Consider the following 24419-nt stretch of genomic DNA (forward strand, 5'->3'; position numbering starts at 1 on the left):
ATATCTACATGCATATTTAAGTGTTAGGTTACTCAGTGTGGCAGGAAAAAAATTAAAACCTATTTTTCAAACAGTGATGGAAATTACCAGACACTTGGGATCTTCCACCCTATAATTATCTTTTAAAAAGTAATTTGCATTACTAAGACAAACAGATTTCTACAATCATTTCAATGTCTTAGAACAAAACTTCTCAGAATTCAAGCGTGAAAACTATATTAATGGTCAGCACATACATCTGAGAATCCCATTTGTGTATTTTCTTGATCCTTCAGTTGCTTGAATAGCTTCACAAATGCGGCTTTCAGGCCCTTCTGAAAGTGCCATCCCATGCCTCTCCTTCCCATATAATCTAAACCATTCATTATTTTGCCCCATCAGCAGCATAAAGGCCACTCAGCAACTTTTTGATGCTATATTTGAGAACCAAGTGGAAAGTTTCAGAAAGTCAAGTGCCATCTTCTTTCTTCCCTCTCAATGAAAACACATAAATAAAGGGTGACTGAAAATTAAGCTTTTAAAAAATATTTAGAAGCTTCCTCTCAAGTGTATGATCACAGAGTTTATATTTTAATAAACACCATACTCAAGGAACAGAATTATGTTAATTCTTAATTAATGTGTATGTACATTCTTTGTAAGATTTGGCTGAGCGTGCTATTGAAGATAATTTGAGACTCATGTATGAATAGCTTTGCTCCTAAAAACATTCCCCTTCAGCAAATTCTCAGTTCCAGGGGTGCAGGAATAGGCAGTCCATTGGTAGCACCAAAGTCTTGGGATTTTAGATTCAGAAAACCCAGCTCCCAAAAACTTCTGCCAGAACAAAAGAGACAATGCTGTCCTTGTTCCTTGGAGGGTATAACTAAGTATCTTTCCAGTCACTGCACAGTGGTTTTTTGGGTCATCACTTCAGAAAGCCTGGCTCTTTTTACTCAGTATGGACAATATTCTGCGGTATTTGAATGGAGTTCAGGTTTGCAGAATGTCAATCACATGGTTCGATGCTGTTCTCCTGCTCAGATATAGCTTAGCTGAATCCCCTTGTGAGTATCTTTATTGATCTCTCAGTATCTCTAAACTAGGGCCCTGATTTTCAGCCTATAGCTGAAATTATTAGAAGGCATCTTAAGCCACAGATTCTCAGTGCTTCTGAGTCTCTGTGCTCAGGTGTATGTTTAATTTACCTCTTTTAATTAGCTCAATTGCTTATACTGCATTTGAAAGGCATGGATTTGTATGAGCGAAGAGTAAATAGAATATGACTTTTCAGCCAGGGAAAGAAGGGGAATTTGACAGTGATCTATAAATCATGAATAGCACAGAGAAGGTGGACAGGGAGTTATTGAGTACTTCTCATAATGTGAGAACTAGCGGGAATCCACAGAAATTACCAGAGGGAAGATTTAGAAGCAGCAGAAAACAGCAAGAAGTACTTTTCCACAGAACATGTAATGAGTTACAAAATTCACTGGCCCCCAGCAATACAGAGGTCAAAACCCTGGGAAAAAAAAAAAAAAAAAAAAGATTAAAAAAAAAAAAGAGCTTAAGACAAATTAATGGAAGATAAATCTGGAAAGGGTATTAGCTGCTGTGCTTCCTCCTTCTCCAACAGTCCACAAAACAACGAATGCTGGAAGCCAGGAGGCCACAACCTGGAATGACACAGCCTCTGACCTGGTGACTGTACTGCTCCCCCAGCAGCCCCTCTTGGCTGTTGTTGGTCCTTGGCTAAATGGCTCTGGGCCTCTTGCATTGCCCCCGTATGTGCCATGTCCTGTTGTACGGCAGTGCTGTGCTCTCCAGTGTCACAGAAGCTGAGGTACTACAGCTAGCGTTAACTGTGAACATGAAGGGAATGTCACCAGCAGCAGCTCACCTGGCTGGAAGTAGTCTAAAGCTTTTGCAGGTCACTGTGGCAACCAGAAGAAAGTCACTTCACCTTTCTATTCCTTTTTCCTGGCTTTCAAAGTGCTCCCAGGTACTTCTGTTAAGTGTAACCTGTATTCCTGTAACTACAGCTTGGAATAAAGCATGATGCTGGGGGCACAGCTTACACTGGGGTGCAGTAAATATCGCTACAGTGACAGACAGTACAGAAAGGTATCTGACCTTGTGCTAAAGAACAGTGCTTGCTAATCAGGTGCTGCAGCCCAAGACAGGCAGAAGCAATGTAAGAAGTAATAGATATCTTAACTTGGGCTGACTACTTCTCCTTTGTGTGGTTGCAAAAGGCTGTTTCTACCATAGTGGGAATTTCAGAAGTAACACCAACTCTTTTGTGGGATATGACAAGTCACACAGGAGACCGGGGATGTGCCGCAAGTGGTGGCCTGTGTGACAACGGCCTTGTGGCACAAATGTCCCCTGCCGAAGCAACAGAAGGGGTTTGCTATCTGCAGTGTCCAGGGGAGCTGTGACAAGGATATGTGCAAGGAGCAAGGTTTCATCCAACACCTGGCAGTAAAAAGAAATGAACATCAGTAAAAGGAAATGAGCTTGTTAATGGAAGATCCTGTCCTGTTCTTTGTTAACAAGCGCAGTATCTACTCCTAGCAGGACAGGTTGGAAAAATACCTCCTATGGTAAAGTCAAAATAGAAACAATTACTCTTTCGGAGTAATTTAATTAGAAGATAAAACCTACTCTGTCACAGAGTCTAGTCTAGGGTTGGCAACCTTTGGAGAGAAATGAATTTCAATCAAATTAAATAAACTTTTTATATTACTGCCTTGGACTAGACATGTCCTGGAAACTGTGCAGACTGCAGATAACTAAGCTTAGTTCCAGTGATTTGAGATCTTTTTCACATGGGTATGATATAACTGGGTACTAAATGTAATTACGTCAGTATATTGCCAGCTCCTTACTCTGTTTTCACTCTAGAAGTATTGTATGGACGAGAAATTAAACTCGGTTGTGGGATATTTTCCCTCCCTCACCTGGAAAGAATGCAGTCCTACTCACATAGGCCCTAAGTTCAAAGAGGGGCTGGTGAGGCTGATTTTTCAGGAATATATCAGACACAAAAGTGCCCTGTGGAAGCTATCAACCACTCCTGACTCTGTAATTCCCCTGTGCAGAGAATTATGGACAGAAAAGCCCTTCTAACTGTGCAGATATATCACTTGTGTCCAGAGTAGTGAGAGGCAAATGGATTCCATGAATGATTCAGCCCAGCCTGAAGCAGCCTGGATCTCTGCTCTACGTCCCATGTAGCCACCTGTCAGACTATGGAAAGGTTGCTTTAGGCAGGATAAAAACAAACTTGTGCAACACAAATCCTGTAGTTCTTATTCACTTCATTTTGGATCACTGCACTCAGAGGAAAAAATATCCAGTGTAGCAGGAACCATCCACAAAGTGCAAAATTAAGAAGAATCCTTGGAAAGAAAACAACAGCTGACTGCAAGATTTATCTTCATTAGGGTCTTTGAGAAAAGGCAGCAAGTTTCAGCTTCATGAACGAATATTCCGCCCACACTATGAAAGCAGTAGAACTGGTAATGAAACAGCAGTGACAAGTACAAATGGACTGTTTCAAGTTCCTAATTTAAAAGATCAAACCCCCAAGTATCTAAGCAAGAACCCAATTTGTTGGGCTTTTTCCTTCTTCCTCCCCCATCCCCCAGTATAACACTGGATCGAAAAAGGAACTGCCTCAGACCATAGCCAAAGTGTTTCATCTTGTGTTTTGGGAAGTGAATATTAAAATCTGTCATCTGCCATTCTCTTCCAAAGGCTGGAATTCCCAGCAGGCAGCTAGGGGCAGTTCATTGCCAAATCAGAGATGAGGTAGCAACCAAAACCAGTGCAAATGAGGATCTGCAGCAGCACAGTGAAATTAAAACATTTTGCCTTTCAACTCAGGTGGTTCAGTTTTCCAGTTTTAATGCCAAACCAGTATGACAGCAGGTATTTCTCATAGACTTGAAGTATCTAGTATTTAGTTATCAATATCGATGGCAGTTGCTCAGTTGTTTTTTCCTACCATCACTGGAGACAATCAGCTCCAGGGAGCAAGTCCGTGCTGTCACTCTTTGGCACGGAAAATAGACTTGGGCATAGCATTAGAATGTGATCAGTCCTATCCCCCCTGTTCAGTCAAAACCAGTTACTTGTTGCAAACAGAAACTGATGTTTATCTGTCACCATAATTATATATAAACAATGACTATTATATAAGAGAAATGGCTGTTTTGCTATTAAAGAGAGGTATTATCTTCTGTTTTAAGGCATATCTCTTCTTTTGATTTCTAGCTTTCTGCATCTCTATCCCCAATAAGATGCTAACAAATAAAGAACTGGATCAGATGATGAGATTCTTTCAACTGATTACTAAGTAATGCTTCATTTAACATGATACAAATAGATTACTTTTGCCCATGTATAAAATTCTGCTTTCCTTAAAAATAAGCTTTGACTGGCATTTCCAAAGAATTGCCTTTTACTTTTTAAAATACATGCAGTACAATCTTCTTTGTAAAACATTCATTCTGTAAAATATGACAATAACTGTAAATCAATTGTCCCATGTGTTGCTCAGATCTGTAATAAAATTATATATCTTGAATAATGCAGGAAGCTCATAAATTTTTATATGGCTTTATGAGCCTCTAAAGAGTAATTCACATAGAATTTTCTTTTTCTCCTTAATTCAAGAAATTTGCCTATGATCACATGAAAGTACGTGAGATAAACAATTAAAGACAAATGTCCTGCTGGTCACAATGTGATTCTATTTATGACGCTAAAGCACTGGTGAATTTAGCCCAGAGATTGGATCTTTTTGAACAAGAAAAACATTTTTAACGCAGGTGGCATCTGGTCTTACCCTCTTCAAGCAACTGCAATTCCTTGGAGATCTAAAGCAGAAAGATACCTTTTGCTCGTTCAAGCTCTTTACTGATGCGAAGAGCAAGCAAACCCCTGGGCTCAGATTACAACATATAACATCTTTGAGAAACTGTACTAAAATAACACTGAACGTCATGTGGTGGAAAAATGAAATTCAGTTTTGTAGACACAAGACTGAGAAAATGGAATATGCTCACCATGAGGCAAAAGAGGAGGCGACATGACATTTTGCCTAGGAGGGGTGCTATAAGGCTTAAAGGTCATTAATGAAAAAGTCGTGATTGCCAAGTCAGTAGTCATACAGTAAGCATCCCCTCTCTGCCAAGGGAAGCCTGCTGTTCTAGCTCCTGGTTGGTTTTGTTTGTTTTGTTTGTTTGTTTGAAGCAGGAAATAAAAAAATCCACAACTTCCTCAACAGCTCTGCTTCTCCATGAACCAATTTATGTGTCCCATATTACCATCCAGCAAATCCACAGCTGCATTCAAGACATTGTCAACACTGACAATACATCCACAAAGTAATAGGTTGTGTTCAAAAATATTAACAATAAAGAGCGAATTCACTGCCTGCGAACGCTGTCATCCCCCTCCAGAAGCATAAGCCTTTTACCCAGTTCTTACAGGCACATCATAGAAGGAGGAATATTCAGCCATACCTTGAATAATGAATAAGACAGCGACATTCTTTTCTGCCATCCTCCTTTTCAAAACACTCACAGAATAATAAATCAGGGTATCATTTGAAACAGACAGAGCAGAGAAGTATGCTGGGTCCTGAATAGTATCCAAGACGCCCATGAACTGTTCTTGCATTCCAGTTCCAGGTATTCATTAGAGGCTCTGCTTGTCCACAAAAATGAGCAAGAACATAGCACACCGCAGTGGTGATCTCACAACACAAAGCAAACCTGCTGCAGCCAAGTGGACTGCACCACCACAAAATACATAATTTAAAATAAAAAGGCATGAAAGAGTCCTGGAGTAGAGTTCTTGGACGCCCTTCATTTCATGTGTAGCTAACATCATTCTGTTGCTCCTCATTACTTTGTCTTACACATCTAGACAAGTGTGGCTTTCCCCATAATATTTGCTGCATAATGCTGGTGTATTAAAATGGAGCAGTTTTGGAGGAAGCTCTGATTTTGGTGAAATGATGAATGACCCAATTTGTCTCCTCAAGTCATTAGTCTTGCCCATCAGCAGCCTGTTAGCTGCTAAGGAAACCACTTTCTAGCCTCCTGAATCTGTTAGGGAGCTGAGAAAGCTTTCTTTAAGTGGACATTTTTGTAGTTATCACTGAAAAAAACTTCTACCTCAATTTCCTTTACACTCAAAAATTTGGGGTTAGGTCAAAAACTAAACTAGGGAAATCACAGCCAAAAGAGAATAAACTGATTATAAACAACACGTGACTGCTGCTTACAGTAAACCAAATGAAAGTCCAGATGTTTTCAGCTAAACACCATCTCTCTCTGTAGCTGGTTTTTGCTACTGCTTGGCTCAGAGGTATATAGTCAAACAGGACAAAAAATAAATAAATCACAGAAACTCAGAGAAAAATTAGGTTGGGCAGTTGTGGTTTTTTTTTTGTTTTTTAAGAATGGAGATTTTTTTTTTTTTCTTGCAAAATTTCATAAATATATCTGGCTTATAGAAATACCCTCCATTTTCTCTCTCCTGCATCTTCCCATGGCATAGTAAATAGCTTCAGAAATCAAGGCAGCCATAAGTCTTTATTAAAAAGCCAATATGAAAGCCATAAACCAAATGAACTTGTGCTTATAATAAAGAAGCTACTTCACAATTTAACTCTTGGCATTCTTAGCTCGCTCCATGATTTTCAGGATGATGTGGAAAAAACTTGAAGCTCACTACGAGTTGTTAATTACTTACAGTCAGAGCTCTGAAGGCAAAAGCAAGTTTATGTACAAAAAAAATGCAACATATTTCTGCTCAGCCAAATTCCTTAATTTTCAGAAGGGATGCACAAAAATCTCTGAGATATGCAGGGGACATACTGAAGGGGTACTGAATATTCACACAGAGACACATTGCAGAATACAATTAATAAAATAAATTAAGACTATTAACTACAGATAATGATTTTCAGGGCAAGTGGCAAATTTAGAGGTTTAATGTTTCAGCTTATGAAATGAGCTCCTTGGTTTCTTTAATTCAGGGGTAGGGTGTGTATCAATAAAAACCATGGCATCTGAGTAGCTAGAGACATAAAAGCCTTTGGATTATTTTATCATGTTAACAAATACAAAAAGCAAAATGAATTTTACTGAAAAATACTCTGAATGCACAGTCCAGCTGGCTTCAGTTTTCCATCTTATTAAAATCCTGGTCCACATTCCCTTTCCAATACATGGACTTTTTCCCCCTTCAGACTACTCTTGTTATGTATTAGTGTGACCTACTGAAGTTGAGAGACTAATAGAGGTATAAAGCCAGCAGCAGAAAAATGAGGTTCAGGTCCATTACTCTTAGTTATAATCCTGTAAGAAATAGCTGACAAGTTTGTTGGTACATCAAATACGTGTTGGGTGCTGAGCTGCAGTAAGGTTGTGTTTGCAGATCTGTGATAGCAGCCAGCACTTACAGCCTCTTTGAGGGATGAGCTGGAAGAGAAGGGGAGCTAAATTCTCTTGCTCCTATCAATGGGCTTGATCCAAAGCCTTCCAAAATCTGCCACAGGTTTATCCACCAAATACCATAGGCAGGATTTGGATCACAACCAACATAAAGGCCACTTTCTGAAGTGCCACGTGGTGGATAAGGGACAGTTTTTTCCATTGGTGGAAGAAAATCTGCAGCTCAGAGTTTGCAGTGCTCAGCACTAACTCAAACACAGGTCTTTAGCATGACATAAACAGGGTGAAGAGCTTGTGCTGGGAGAGCAAATGCTTCCCTGCTGCCGCACGTGGCCAGCAGGCACTGACACCCACATCACCCTCCACAGAGAGGCATCACAGAGTCGGTAAAAGCCGATCAATTATCAGCAATGCTTCCAGCAAAGTACAGAAATACTGGACATATGGTTATAATGGCACTCATAAAACAAAACTGGCAGGCTCTCGAGGCTGATCACTTTAACCAGTTACATCAATCATGCTGTTACAAAACAGGCAACTCTGGAGAATATGGAAATCAATGTGCCTTCGATGGTTTGGGGAGTTGGCTACAACAGACAGACCTAGCTGGTGGTGCTTGTGGAGAGGGAGCGAAGGGGAGGACTGGGAAACTACTCTGGTTATAACAAAACACCTGAAAGTAAGCACAGACAAGACAGACAAGTGTCTGTTTGTGGTGTTTTTTTTCTTGTTCTAAAAGGTTTCTCAGCTGACAGAAGAAGCAACTCTTAACAAGGGCTCAAGCTGTGTTTCACCTAAATTGCATGGATATGGAAGATGACAAATGGACACAAGAAAGGCATTGTAGGTGAATCAAAAGGAGGTGAAAAGTTTGGATAGGAGATTTAGAAAACGTAATGCAAGCCATTATCTCCATGTCTTTCACCACAAAAAGCAAACAGGTTGACTTACATGCCTTAGAGTTAAAAAGTCTTGAGGATCTACTCTTTTTTATTCCAGTTGCATGCTGACCTCGTTAGTGTAGTTTAAGAGCATCCCAGGGGAGTATTCATGTGACTAATATCCGGCAAGACATGCTGGGTTCTCAGGGATCTTAATGGACTAATTTATATGCTTTTCCATTAATTAAAAATCATTTGCATTGTTTATTCTGTGTGAAAGTCAGTGAAACCAATGGACAGCTAAATCCAAAATTTCAAGGAGAGAAGGTGGGCTCTTCAGGACAGACATTCTCATGTAACACTACACATACAATATATACAGTGCAGCCATTTATGCTTTTAAGTAGTACATGATCATTCCAGATTCTTCTCTTAAAGATTATTATGCTTGATTACAGCTAATGTTTCCACAGTAATTTATTGGATACATAAATTTAAAAAGTGTCCTAGACATCATTAGCTGTCTGAATGGAAGATTCACAATTACATCAGTCAGACATGCTATCACTGTTGACTAATTTTGCAACTGAGTTAAGTGCCACACTGAATTAGTGATTTAGTTTCTTACAATAAGCAATTCTAAAACACATGTGCTGGCATCAGAATTACAAAGTCCTTAAAGAGAGCAGTCTTTTGTGCTCTCCTTTGTACATACTCAAAGAGACATTTCCAAATGTGCATTTCCAAAGATCCTCAATCTCTATAAAAGCTTAAGAGCAAGTGTGACTGAGGTATGCACTAGCATATCCATTTAACTTCCACCAAACAACAGCTACACAACATGGGAAGTAGCAGAAGTTTCATCAAATAGAAGCTCTTGTCCTGTACTAAAAGATGTTACCCTGGACTGTCACGTTTCTATGGCTTTGGTATCCTTATTTGCTCAGTTGAAGCTAGGAGGCCTATGTCTCTTGCTGTGATCATTAAAAAAAGCAATGCACAGTGGAACAAATATTGCAAACCTGTTGTTTATGCAATCTGCCAAATTTCTGACTGCTCTGGACTTAATGAAAAAACTACCAGTGACTTCAATGAGGCCAATGTATTGTCAGACATTGTGCACTGCTATTCTGTTCCCCTGTAAGAGATGTTCATTATGTTTATTGCTTCTGTTGGGAATGCAACAGAAATGAAGAAAATTATATTTAAATTAAAGCAATCTGAAGTAGGGCAGGTATTTAAAAATATCTTAACTGCTTACATAGCATACGAGAAGATCTACTGAGAAGTAAAATATTAATACAGAGAACATAAGTACATACAACAAAAATCAAAAAATGCAAAGCAAACACCTGCGTCAAGATGAAGTATCGGGACAGACAAAATTGAACTAATTTCAGATGAACCTAAATAACTTACAGGCACAGCAAAGGAGAGGTTTTTAATTACTGGAGATCATCTGCATCTTTATCTACCATACCGAGGCTAGCATGGTTTTCCAAAAGAAAGCAGGCTCCCGTGCTTCCCTGCTCTCCTCTTCTGGAGTCTTATCCGAGTTTGGCTTATCCAAAGGGTTCAGCAAAAACTCTCTCTCTAAAACCAGTTGCATGGCTACTAATTAACAGTGGATTTGGGAAATCCAAAATGTAAAAATTAAAAAACTGCAAATGTATTTTTTTAAATTTTCAACTAAAAATGTGGCATTTTCATTCTGTGGAATTAGAAGCTCCCTATTTTATTTTGTTGCACTTTGTTGTAAAATTACATGGTGTGCACTGCCTCCTGGGAACTCTGTCTTCGAACCTGTCCTCCCAAGTGGACCATGCACCAGAGTGGTATTTTGTTGCTGCTGTTTTAATTCAGCATGTTTCAGAAGCCAAATGTTTAAAGTGAGGTTGAACTTAACCAAAATAAAAATATTTACTGTTTATAAAACACTCATTTCTGCTAGCAAAAAAATACTGTTCTAATTGCCGATTTCTGGCCAGTTCCAAAAGCGAATTGGTCTGCAGAAAGGGAGGTAATATAAAACCAAAACAGAACTATGCCAGGTCCCTCCATGGATAACAGTGAGGACTGACATCTTTCCTCTACTTTTCTTGTCCAAATAAAAGAAGAAAATAATTCCAGAAAAACTTACTTGGAGAAGCCCAGGAGGGAGGCACAAGCCAATTTCAAAAGCACCTGCCAGAACTGATGAAGGAACGTCCTTATCTGTTCTCTTCCACCCCCGTGCATTTCTCATTTCAACAGTCTTAGTTTACTTTCCCTGGATGATGCCTTAAGTGAAAATTAATACCACTGCTTAATGATTAAAGTGATTAGCCACCTTGCACTTTCTCAGTGTGCAGCTGATTAATTAAGTACATTGATTACAGAGAAAAATAAATGCTGTGGACAATGTGCGGTCTTTAGCTTGCAAAGTGAGTATCTTTGGCACCATGTCACATCGCCTGTACATCAGCCATGCATTTGACAACTATCCCTTTCAGGTCGTTATAATACAGCAGAAAGCTGGACACTTTTTGCAGCACTCATTGCTTTGAAAACAATCTCAGCCAAATGCAACTACAACTCATTAGTATCTTTCCTACTGTAAGGGCATCGTACCTTGAGGAGATTTTACAGCCAGTTCAAAGCAGCGGCCTGGAGAGGCCCACGTCTGTGGAGCAAGGCCAACTCCAGCTGTATAGCAGGTGCTAAGCACTGAATCCCAGAACTTTCCAAGTATTTGGGGTCCAGATCTCCTATAATGGGCTTTAGCAAAGCCATAAAGCCATTAGCGTAACATCTTTCGGTATGAGAAATCCTGTTTTCAGCTACAAACATGGCTCCGTGCACGACACAAGTCATCTGCTGCTAAGGCAATTGTGCTTCCTTCACAAGTTGCAGCCTCCTCTACAGCAAAAGCCTCTGTCTATGTCCTCTGGCCACATGAAATGATATGGAGGAGAAGGAGTCTTTAAATTCTTTTGGCTCTTCCATCTTTTTAATTGAGTTGAAAGCTAGAAGGCTTTGATAACATCTGTGATTACAAAACATTTTTCTCTCTCATGAAGTAAGAAGACACCAGTGTCTCCTTTACATAGCAGTGTCTCTCTCCTCTTCTCACTGACCATGTAAAGTGGCTATCAGATAGAGGAGAGGAACTGTACAGTCATCTTACTTAGCCTGCAGCATACGAGCTCCACTGTCACACGTACCTGCAAAACCAGTTACTGTTGGGAGCAGGGGAGGAGGAAAGGACCGTTTGAGGGACCTCATTATGTTTTCCAAGACGTGAAACACTCTCTGTATGTGGTAACCGAGGCCAGCCTTCCAAATACATAGAGAACCTCATTTGCCCGGCTGATCTCATCAGAGGAGTCATCCTTTCTTTTTCAGCCTTCCATATGTTCAGAGAAAAAAAACAGATTGCACAGAACAGAGAGATGAGCCCAGACACCGATCCTGCACAGAATAACAGAAAAAATTGCCAAGTCTGACACAGAGAACTTCATTCTCTTCCCAGTAACTTCTAATTTATGCCAGTGAGACATCATTGTCTTGTGTGTCTTTAACGATCATCTTCCAAACACTACAGCCAGCCTCCTAGCCACTAGAAGCCATGTGAGCAGCACAAGCAGAAGGCCACCGGTTTCTGTTGCTGAGGCGTCAGTCAGCCTGGCATTTCAACACTTGACCCATCCTTCCAGCTTGGCAAGAGAGAGGTTCCATTTCCTCTGCATAACAATTTCTTGAAATTTCTCCACAATCGACTTCAACAGCACCCATCAGGCTGTGCTCGCTGGATTTTCAAAGCATTAGTAGAAGGATGTGATATGAATTTATTCCAGATTTTGGTGGATACTTTTTAATTGCTACGCTAGTGTTTATTTTAGAAAACCTACTAGCAAAAAACCCAACCCCAAAGCAACGTAAGAAAAAAAAAATTAAAAGAAAGAAAGAAACCAAAACATCTGAAATTCAATTAGCAATGCACTGAACCATCTGAAACAGCTTGTTCTTTATTTTTTGATACTGTAAATGTTATTTTGACATTGCAATTAAAAATAGGTACCAGTAATAATGGCCAGCATGCAGAATTTGCCCATAAAATACGTTTGATGTATTAGCAGTAAAGCTTTATTGGCATTAAGTGCATAGTGTATGTGCTCAATAACCCTTTGAAATGTACTAGGAAATGGCAGTGCAACTGTCTCAGGCTCTTTTGAAGATCTTGCTGTAGGAATCAGATCTCATAACACTGACTGAAATCACTCACTGACGCCAGGCAGGGAGGAACGGGACTCTGCTATGGTTTGGCTTTAAGTTCCCTGTGGATCCCCTGGGCTGACATTAACAGTGCAGAGCTTGGGAGCTTTTCAAGGTCTTCAGAGGGTTTCCAACAAATTTCTGTCTTAGAAGGGCAACGTTTTTCTTGCCACCAGTTATAGGTGAACTGTTTGACTTGGGCATTACATCAGCTGGGATTTCAGTGGGGCGGATCATCAGGGTCAGAGGAGCATGGGTCAATAGCTGTCAACAGAGCTCTGTCAGCTTACAAAAACCCACAATTAGGCCCAGGGATTTTAGTGGAGATGCTGATGACTTACCCTGGCAAATCACTGAGATCAGGCTCACAGCCTCCAGAACAATTTGTGTGCCCTTTTGGTAGCACGCAGGGAGGGCTAAGGCACACACGGAGATTCATGTTAATGAAGGAAACACAGACTTTCTAAAAGAAAGAAGATCCTCTATGCCACTGCTATGCTTCACTGCACATATTGCAGTGGATACCTTACTGCCTGTACTATTTCTTCCTTCTTCTGTGGCTGTAAAAATTATTCAATGATGCTTCTGTTCCTCTAGCAAACAATGGAAATTGCAGGTCATAACAGAAGTAGAACATTTCCCTGCTTCGCTGCTTCTATGATAAGATAATTATCCCAAAAATATGCTTCTGTGTGTCTCCCAGCAGGGCAGGAGGAGCTGTTATTATATTAGCTGGTGACAAGTAACCAAAAGTTGTGAGGGAGACTGTTTTGTCTTTGGAGCTGTAATCAAGTGGAGAGAGAAGACAGGTAAGTCCACCAGGTCTTCACATTTCAATACAAAATGTGTTAGATGACAGAAAACATCATTTAACCCCGGGGTAACTCCAGAAAGTCTTCCCTCATTCCTTACACGAGGCCTGTTTTGCTCAGGAAATCCCTTCCTGCCTGCAGCTTGAGTGACAGCTGGTAAGGACCTTGGTAGATGGAACATAAGGTGTGCCAGAAAGACATACGTTACAGAGGAGAAAAGACAGAAAGTTATGGGAAGGACAGCCATGAAAACGCTGCTGGGATGACTGCATGTTTTTACACACTTTACGTCTCTATAATTCCATGGATTTCAATTTTTTTTCTTATCTGAATATCTTATATTACTACATATCACTATTACTAAGAACTGCTACATGATTCACATTTTACAAGTAGCAATACTTTCTTTTTTAAAAAAGTTTTCTGTTCATATAGTCACCTCCACTTTTCCCACAGCAAATGTTTGCTATGTGCTCTCCCTCCCGTTTTTTTTTTTTTTTTTTTGAACAAGCTTTTAGCTTCAGGCAGAGTTCAGACACTGAAACCAGCAATTTTTTAACTCCTGGCTTGAGTGTCTTGGTGGGATTCTGATTTTCTTCACTGCCGCTAATCAGGGATACATCCACGTGCCCGAGATGATCAGCTCCCTGCTGCTCCAAGTGGGATAATGCAGCTACACTGACCTTCACCAGCAGACACGGGGCCAAGTATAAGAGCTCCAGAATACAAACTGATGTGAGGGAGAGATCAGCTTATATTTATGTTCGTGGCACAAATCGCCATTTGCTCCCTTAGGTTTTGCTTTAAAACAACGTACTTAAGTTTGTCATCTACACCCCAGCAACTGCTGTTCTCCTCTTTTATTAGAGGCATCTAATATGCAGCCCTTGTTACTTCACTTTTCTTTTTCACTCAGATGCTGTGTCTTAGAGAAGCCAGTCCTGAAAATTGCTGGCTTTATATGCACAGTCTGAGTTGAAAGAAAAGCATGGAGTACATTAGGCTTCAGCTTTTTAATTATCAGTTCATAATGAAGGGTTCTCTTTGTGGGAAAAAATAATTTCCTGAAGGCTGAACCTCTGCAGGGTTTCCAAGGCTTGGAAGAAAATATCGATCCTTTGACAATGAGTCTCTCTGCATTCAGAGCGCAGAATGGAAAATTCCAGCTTTGCAATAACCCCCTAATTCCCAAACAGCAAGTAGCTGTGCTGCAGCTTGCTGGAGGGGTACTGGGGGAGCAGTCCATACAGACCATGAACACGCATGCTCCTTTTTAAGTATATAGAATCGTTTAGGTTGGAAAAAAACTCTAACTTCATCTAGTCCAGCCTTTAACCTAGCACTGTCAAGTCCACCATTGAACCACATCACTAAGCTCTACATCTACATCTAAGTTTTTTGAAGACCTCCAGGAATGGTGACTCAACCACTTCCCTGGACAGGCTGTTCCAATAGTTCCCAACCCTTTCAGTGAAGAAAGTTTTCTTAATATCCAACCTAAACTTCCACTGGTACAACTTAAGGCCATTACCCCTTGTCTTATCACCTGGTGCATGGAGGAGACAGATCCCTCCTTTGCTATAGCCTCTTTTAAGGTAATTGTAGATTGTGATAAGGTCTCCTCTGAGCCTTCTCTTCTCCAGGCTAAACAACCCCAGCTCTCTCGGCTGATCCTCGTCAGACTTGTTCTCTAGAAGCTTCACCAGCTTCATTGCCCTTCTTTGGGGCACCTGGATGTTGTCATATTTCGTAAATGTTTAAGAAAAAATACAAAATGATTTTTGTCTTTAGAAAGCACTTTCTCTTCCCTGACCCCATTATGTCTAAGTGCTAACCCCCCATTAAACAGTTCAAGCAGGAAACCAGCAAGTCAAAAACATAAAAGCCAAATTAAACCGAGTAACCAAAGCCAAGTGTTTATACTTGAAAAATGCTAACGTGCTGAAAACACCACCTTTGAGAGACTTTCTAATTGTTCCCAATTTTCCCTGAAGATGAACAGATATTGCCATGGCATGTAGGCATGTACACACCAGAGACACATAAGCTGTAGGCTTTTAATTTCCTAAAAATAAACAATGCAACTAAAAAAAAGCTGCCCCAAAGTGCAAATGCCAGCAAATGCCAAACTCGTGGTACAGGAACCATGCGAGGGTGATTGCAATTGTTATGCTGGCCTGAAGAGAGTTAACAACTCATTCCTAAGAGACCAACTTCATTCCATTTTTTGGTCTCAGCTAATCTTTCCTTCAGCTGAATTTAAGTTCTTGTCTTTAGTTCATGCCCAAATTCCTGCCTACTGGGAAAAAAGGCCCCCATGGCCTCTGAGATTCAGTAGACGCTATCAGAGCAGGCTCTCCTAGGACTCAAAGAGGCCTGCGTAGCCCTGCAGAGAGAGGAGGAGAGGCAAAGCATGGATGAACCAAGCCCTGCAACCACTGTGCTATGCTTCGGTGGGGGAGGAGAAGGCAGATTTTTGCAGCAGGAGCAGGAACAGCCTTGCTCACCTCTCAGACACAGCCACGGCAGCCGGCTTTGTGTGCGGAGGTGCCAGCAGCTTTACTGGTTACCAAGTTTACCTTTTTACTGTTTACCTTGCCCATAATGTACTAATTTATCAGTACATTTCCTTGCCATGTCCTCTGGTCTATTCAGCTCATATTTTTCTATTTCTGTATTAAAAACATTTGACTTATTGTCTCCTTTAAGATTGTGATCTTTCAGATGGGGCTTCTGCTGCTCCTTAAAGGATTATTTGTCTCACCAACCACTTGTTCCTCAATCTTTTCTCCCCTGTGTCTGGCTATTGAGCTGCCCTGCCCAAGCCAGGACCACCCCTGCATTTTGCATTGGACAGGCAATCTTCTTTTGTCCCCCAACAGCCCAATCATTGCTACACTACAGGATCACCCTTTGCTGGGTCAAAGCCATTGCCACACAGACTTTTTCAGATTCTCATCTCAAGATCATTCTCTGCACAGGTCTTTCACATTTACCATCACAGATTTGTTTTCCCTACTCCCAGCCAGCTTTTTTTCTCTGATTTTCAGCCCAATAGTTCTTGGTCTGTGTCCAGCTCCACTGCTTTCTGACTTCTAGCATCACCTCTGTGCATTGCCATTACATTCTCTACGTTATTTTCATTAATTTCTAAAATATTCAGTATTGCCACTCTAAAACCAATACATTTCTGCTAAGCCTGACAAGTATTTATCTATCAAACAGAAAAATATTCTTAGAAATAAAAGAGAAAAACACTGTAATACAAAGAAATCTATTTTTACTTTCTGGGCATGATCCTAGGTTCACTGTTAACAACAGAAATGTTCCCATTTGACATTAGATCAGATATGATAACACAGGTTTAACTTGTTTATTTGAAACATGTTTTTTAGGAACAGAATATTCTCTCATGCTTTGTTCATGCCTGCTGCTGTAAAAGCAAGTGAGTGAGTAAAAAGCACATTCTGGCCCTAGATCATAAGCTAAAAACACACATGCGGAGAACAATTCCTGCAAAGACAAAGGCTATCTTTTAATAACATCTTTATTTGTATCAATTTATGGAAGCATTCTACTGAGTTATTTCTCTTGGGTGAGGATTTTGCAGTTAGGGCACAGGTTTTAGTTGCCTGCTATCAAGTTAGTAAGCCAGTTCATACAGAGTGCACTTCACCTCTGCAGTAAAGCTTTTTCTCAAATTTCTTGTCCAAAGTCAACACCTTCTGTATCTATATAACCTCCACCAAAGGTGCTTTGATGTTTACTACAAGGAATGAGTTTTCATTCTGTGAAGTTTTTATTATTTTCCAAATTGCAACAACTAATGCATAAAAGAATTGTCTTAATCTTTCTCATTTTGAGCCGTTCTTCCTGAATGGCTCATGTTTTTACCAAAATTTCCATTTTTTTTTTAAATTTAATTGCAATTAAAAACCAAACCATGCTGTTTAGCTGAAGAAGCCTTGGCTTCTAGTGAGAAAGCCACTGACTGCAAGAAAATAGCAAGACCTAAAGCAGAAACACTGCAAGCCTCTAAGCAAAAAAGAGCCACAGCTTCTTGACTGTCACTGCCAGAGAACTGCCTGAAATAACAAGGGCAGCCCACAGTCTGAGGGTGCTGGGAGCCCTTGTAGACACCTGGAGACCGGAGCTAGTGTCAGTGAGGGGCTGGGGAGAGCCAGGAAGAATTAAGAAAGATAAAAAGCCTCAAGTCTGAAGGTAAGCCTGAGGTAGGTTTGAGAAACAATCAATGGACAAAGCATGTGCTGATAATACACGATCTGCCCTGCGTGTGCTTTGGAGCACTGGACCAAATCACCTGTTATAAAGAAATTAAGCTGTTCCTGGAGGTTTCAAAAGCTAATAAATGCTGGAGCCATGGTGAACAATAGCAGCATTGCCACAGCCCACAGCTCTGTGGCCCTCCAAGTGACAGGTACATTCTGCATCTTAACAGCAGGATTTAGAGCCAATTCCAGGTTACTCATTGCTGCCCTAAATCCAATACTGCAAACTGCAGCTTATTTAATGTGAGGCAGCACTGTCATTCCTGCACAAAAAGCCTTGTCACCTTTTCATTCCTTGCACAGGCAGTCCCATTTTTATTCTGCTTATTTCGATGTGGAATGTATCATCTGTAAGATCAATAGTTCAGATGTACTGTTATTTTACTCATTGTTTAAAATTTTGTAGCAAAGAGGGATCATAACAATAATAAAATCCACATTTTACAGAAAAGGTCAGCATGTACTTACATAATTAGAGGCAAGATCAGGATGCAGATAATCAATTCCTGCAATAAAATAATGACAGATTACAAACCGAAGGTTAACAGTTTCCAAAAAATATTTTCTAATGATCACATAACAAAACAAGAGTCCTTTGCAACCACAGGAAAACAATCAAGGCAAATAACGCAATTGACTGAAGTGCGATTCCAATTTTTACATGTTGACTTAAAAATTGCAGCATCATTTCTGATGCAGTCCCAGCTAGGAGTTTTAAATCATTTATGTCAAAATCCAGGTGCCAGTTGAGAAGGGGTGCTCAGTGACAAAATTTATTGGCCTGTTTTGTAAACTAGATCATATTTGTTTAGTAAGACTAGTTTAAATAACAATTTATCTTTATACAAAGTGCTGTGGGTGTCAAAGTATACCAAAACTATGAATGTCAGCAAGCACTGGATCAGTACAGAATATAAAAAAGGAGTAATTTAAACACTGAAAATGATAAACTAAGTAGACAGAAAATTACCTAAACTAGACCTGGGGAGATCACTCAGGCAAACATGTTTGACTATGTGAATGATAGGAAACATGTTGGATTAGACTGTTTTAGCAAATATCTGGACATAGGTTGCAGTCTGAGGTGTTGGCCTCATGAGGTGCAATATCATGACACTTAAAAATTTAGATTGTGATCATTCATATACATGGTTTAAAAAAGCTGACACAAACCAGAAATTCAAAACAAGTCAAATATTCACTAAGAGCTCGTGGACTTATCTGATTTGGACCTAGCACTACAAGCACTGAAAAACTCTTCCAGAAGGAACTCTCAAGTCCCCTGGATCTCTAAGCAAATCAGAGAAGAAAACAAAAATACCATATCCAAAGCTATCAAGAGCACGCACACAAATAGAAACCCTGATATTTTACACAGCATGAATTTAAATGGTGGCTCTGCACTTTGGTGGTATGCTAAAGCCTGTAACAAGGCAGTGGTGCGGAATATGCTCATGCTACTGCATTAAATCTTTCCAAAGATGGCAAATATACATATCCCCGTGGATGGAATAACAGAAGCAGCAGATCTACGCTCACATGGGATAAGCTGACCTATTACATATCCAGTTAAAATGTACAAAGAAAAGGCCACTAATCTCATGTTACATTTTGAACACTAGTGCTTCCAACCAACACTTTATTACGTGGTCAATTTTATCTGCAAAGAGAATGGCATGTTATTGCTATTGTTCTGATGAAAAAATTACCTCCCATTATGTAGGGTCCTTAGCATTAGATTTGCAAGAAGGGACCCTTGCACCTGTGGAAAGCCTTGTTGATCTAAATGGGAGATGGGCAACAGAAGTCTCAACAAAGAATCATTTTATTCAGGTGCTCTCTTCCAGATTCACTGAAAGAGAATACAAGACAAAATACTCCCTTCTCTAAAAGCTATATCTGATGGGCTAACACCTCTCAATAGCTTTATTTGACCTGAAGCTTAATTAGTTTGTTGTGATTCCCATTATAGTCATGCCTAGCCATTCTGAAAGCAAAGTCCTGCTTCTGTGGGATCAGTAAAAATGTGATTTCTCATGACATCAATATAACAGTGTGTGAATCTACTTTCGTACTTCCACAAGAGCCCTGTCTTAAGGGTGAGCAGATGAGGAACAGAAATGAATGAGGACACACCTCAGCTGACCCTAGAAAACATACGTGGATCCAGCCTTTTTATTTATTTTTAATATTGTTCAGTCACCATAAAAACAAAATTTTCAAAATTTAGCCCAAAGAGAACTGATGAATGACTACACAGAATTCCTGTACTTCAGCAAGAAATCCATGAGTAAAGCAGCTGTGACTTCAATTGTATCTTTTATCTTCATCTTCCCTGAACTTAGCCTCAAATTAGTAATGTATTTAATATGCAGGTCTTTATTGACATTCAGCATGAAAGTGTTTAATTATTTCAGCTGTCAAGTATGACTTTGAGAATAATGTAACCCAGAAAATGTTTTCTTAAGTACTTTTTGCAGGGCAATTATGTCCTCCAGTCAGTGCCTACAGAAGTCAAGGGGAGTCTTTCCTTTGGCTTAATGGTTGTTATAGTGTGCCCTGGAAGACCTCTGTTTGATAACAGCAAACTGCTTTTAGTGCTTTGGATATCCATGCGTCTGTATCCCTATTGAAGACTTTGTAACATATTTTCCCTGAAGGTTGGAAGTCTCAGCACTATAAGCAATCCATTATTACTTTTTAATCTTTTTTTGACTTTGATTGCACAGGAAAAGCTACTTTAAAATATTAAATTAGCATGCAGTCTTCACTTACCGTCATCCATAATTCCTATGGTAACTCCTTTCCCTGTGTATCCCAGTTCCCATGCTTCAGCTACATTAAGGTCAAGTCCAGGAGTCCCATCTGCTTGACCAGTGTTAATCTAATACATCAGTGAAAAAGAAGAATATTTTTTTACTTGATATACACACTACGACAGCCATTGATTTTTTCATTATACCTTCGCATGTATCTTTGGTATGCAAAATATGTCCAATTTGCTTTGGGGTACACAGCTATATGTAATCATATCTACTGCAATAAAGCAGGGTTTTAAAAAAATAAAAGGTGGTGATAGTAAATTCACTTCTTTGTGGCTTATAAGATTTGGTTAAACCCTGAATCTGTTCAACCCAAAGGAGGATTTTTCTACTCAAGTATGTCAGGGCAGTGGGTCAAGCTAGCAAAAGTTACTACAGTAGTTTTACAGAGGACTTTTTAATGAGCAGGTAATGCTTTTTTTCTTGAAAGTGGGGAGCTACTGAAAGTCATGACCAGTGGGTTTAGTGCCAGAAATGACTTCTTTGACAAACTAATTAGGCCTGCTTTGAGCAGGAAGGTTCAGCAGATGAACTTCAAGGGTCCTATCCAATATTGTACGTGAATATGATTGTACGTCAGGGGTAAGGGCAATCCCCTCTGTCTTCAGGCACTAGTCATGTTTACCAGTCTCATTCACAAATTTCTCAAGTTCCATGGTAAACATAATATGGATGCTGCTCTTCCAAATGCAAAACTTCAACTTTGTGTCAGACACATGGTATCAAAGTGCATTTTACTGCACTTTATAACCTAAAATCTACATGCATAGCTTGATAAAAAATATGGTTATTTTATCACCGCAACATTTTGATTGACTGAAGTACCACAAAGAAGTGAATTAATTCACACTTTAGTTTATTACTCCATCACGGATGAAGTCCCATCCATGCTAACATGCCTTCATTCATCTGGCAACTCTCATCTTAGAAAAAATTAACAGACATATTTGATGGATTCATAAAACATAGGAAATGCATTAAAAGGAAAGAGAACAAGAAACACTTTTCATAAGCAAAAAGAGCCATCTTAAGTGAACAAGATGGTATTACATTTACAAAGTATTTTACCGTAAATAGGCTGCAACGTCAAAACACCAGTTACTTTATCACATTTTTAAGAGAAAAAAAATCTTTCTTAGCTACTTTTATGTAAAAAAATATTTTTTATTTTAAGTCTAAAAACTTCTCCTTGTAAAATGGGACACATTAAAAATGCAACAACTTAGTAAAACAATTTATTTTGACATTGGCCTAAAGCCCAAATTCATCACTTTTCAGACGCTCTGCTTTTGACAGAAGAAAATCAATTAAACAGTATTCAAATTTCTACAAGAAAAGTAAAACCTCAACTTTTTCTAGTTAGTACACTAGAACTTTTTGTTATAATTCTGTAACAATGCTTTACCTGGCAACAGCTCAAAGACATGATTCATATGCAGTTTTAGGGGTCACATCAGCACACCAGGAATGCCCACAGGACACCAATACAGTTCTCTTTCAAGCCTTCTAAGGATCTTTCCATTGACTGAAATGAAATTTAGCTCTTGAAGTTTGCTGGGTCTTCCCAGCATAAAAGAGGTACAGTTAAAAACAACAGGCCAGTGTCTTGGATCCACTCCCAAGTTCTTGTGAGAGAATTGGAAAGAACACTTGCAAGACATTGCAATGGCATGGAAAAAATTGAACGCCAATTATTTAGTTAGGATTACTGTGATTTTCTTTCAAACTTACCAGATACCATTGCTTTGTAAATAAAGGATCATTCATGTTGATGTCAATGTCATTGATATCTCTATATCCTCTCTTTCTTCTGCTGAAGCCTTCTTGTTGCACGGCTTTCTTTACCTGGAAGGGTTAATTTTTACATTGTTAGCTCGATGTTCTTAACTACAAAGATTTTTTTAGCATTGTTTTCAGGAGAGAGAAGGCTTATGAAATCACATTATTTGTGGGTGTGTTATTCGTTCAAACCTGTGGCTGATTTCAGTTGAAATTTGCAAAGAGGCAGAGAGCTCAAGGACTAATACAATTCTTGGGAAGAAGATGGCTATGTAGAGGAGAGACACCCAGAAGTGTCCTACCTGGAGGAAAGCTAAAGATTGATCGCATTTTAGATACTCGAGAATCTGCACAAGAAATAGTCCCTATTCAGACATCATTAGTGTCATGGATCTTCTTGCCATGCTTTACTTTCTCCGAGCCATCAGAATCAAAACCACTGCCATTATTTGATGACAAAATTATTTAACTAATTCCCGACATGACTGTTCCAAGCTGCAGGCAATTGATAAAATGGGGATTCATGTCTGGGCCATGATGTCTTTTATTTTTTCAGATTTTAATCCACGTATTTTCAGAGTATGCCTTTTTTAGAATATACCTCTTTTGCCTTTTCTGCAAAAGAGATTTGTTGGGAGAAAAGTACCTGGGGCTGTGTGTTCCCATTGTACTTCTGAGGTTCTCAAAAACACATCTTACCGAGCCAATCACTTTCAGGGATTATCTTTGCAATAAATAAGTGATAAATAAATACATTGGCAAGAAAAACTAAATGAGAAAATGCCACTAAGTGGACAAGACTGGTGAAAGTGTAAGACATGAGAATACTGGTTATGAAACACAAGCAGACAGTTTTTTAGAGATCCTATTTTTTATGAACTGCAAATTCACGTGTAAACATAACTAAACACTATAGAAAACAAGAAAACTTACACAAATACCTTTGGATGCAGAAACTACAAATGTCAGACCATAATCATCTTATTTGTACCCACGTAAAAGGACTTTCCAAAAGGACACCACTAATTGGTTTAATTGTTCCAATATGTGTTAACACACCTTGCAGACATGCTCTCAAGTCTGGCATACTCCGCTTGGCCTAACACCTAGAACCAAGACAGCATGATAATCCCAGCATCTCGTTAAAAATCATCATCAGCATCATAAAAAAATCCATCCCTCTTGATCAAACAGAAAAGCTGAAAATCATTAACTGGGAACACCTTGAGAAGCAGAAAGAAGGCAGCAAACAAACTAACATTTCCTTAGGCATTTAGTTTAAAAAAAAATAATGAAAAAAGCAACAACAACAACAACAAAACACAGTTATTAAAGAAATCTCCTAACTTATGGAGCCATTTCTACTTGTGTGGCTTTGGCATTTCTGATTAAGAAGATGTATACAGGAGTTACCCTGCTGTGTCACAGTAACTCACGTAGTGTCAAAATCAGCAGAGGAGAAATTCATCCAAAGGCTAAATCAGCCCTTAGATCAGCTGATTCATTCTTGGAGGTGTCCTTCTATCTCCGTTAATTAAAGCGGGAGCCTCAAAAGACAGCGCTCAGTGAGGTGCCTAAGGCTGAGATGAAACTGGGATCTAACTGATTGGAGCTAAAAGCTGTTTTTCTCACAGCTACATTGCTTCATTATAACCCTGAAAGCCTAATACCAATGCACAGGGAGCAGGCTGAGGCACCGTGTAACTGACCCACTCTGACAGAGGGTACTGGAAATCACTGATCTGCCCTAAAAGGCTGTATCAATGTTTCTAAAAATCTACTTGTGTGAATTCCAACTCCTTAGCTAAAGGTACAAAATGATAAAATACTAAATTGATAGCTTTCATTTCTATGTGTTTCCATTACTTGTTCACATTCATTAAAAGCAGAGAAGACTGAAAAGAAAAACTAAAACAAAATAAGCTGAAAAGAGGACAGTGATTAAGCAGGAACCACATGAGGTGTACTTAGTGGTGCCAGGTATCTGTATAAAGAAAGGTATAAGCACACTGTTTGATACCTCTAAGATAAGGCTCAGTGATGCCATGGAGACAACAGAGCAATCACCTGTCATTATGCCTTCCTCCGTTACCACCCCTGCCTCTGTGCTTGCAATTGCAAACCCCGA

At 39.5% G+C, this 24419-nt stretch overlaps 1 protein-coding gene across 1 annotated transcript in view; it reads right to left on the reverse strand.

The window, feature by feature from the left end:
- PCSK2 (proprotein convertase subtilisin/kexin type 2) overlaps nucleotides 1-24419 on the reverse strand; it is a 101002-nt gene that overhangs the window by 31331 nt on the left and 45252 nt on the right. Inside the window, exons 3-5 of the mRNA XM_040553141.1 lie at nucleotides 22244-22357; nucleotides 20466-20574; nucleotides 18159-18196 (exon numbers count right to left, since the gene is read on the reverse strand). Of these exons, the coding sequence (XP_040409075.1) occupies nucleotides 18159-18196; nucleotides 20466-20574; nucleotides 22244-22357 (261 nt within the window). The remainder of the gene's footprint in view (nucleotides 1-18158; nucleotides 18197-20465; nucleotides 20575-22243; nucleotides 22358-24419) is intronic.

Source organism: Cygnus olor, chromosome 3 (genome assembly GCF_009769625.2).
Source record: "Cygnus olor isolate bCygOlo1 chromosome 3, bCygOlo1.pri.v2, whole genome shotgun sequence".
Classification (NCBI taxonomy): Eukaryota; Metazoa; Chordata; class Aves; order Anseriformes; family Anatidae; genus Cygnus; species Cygnus olor.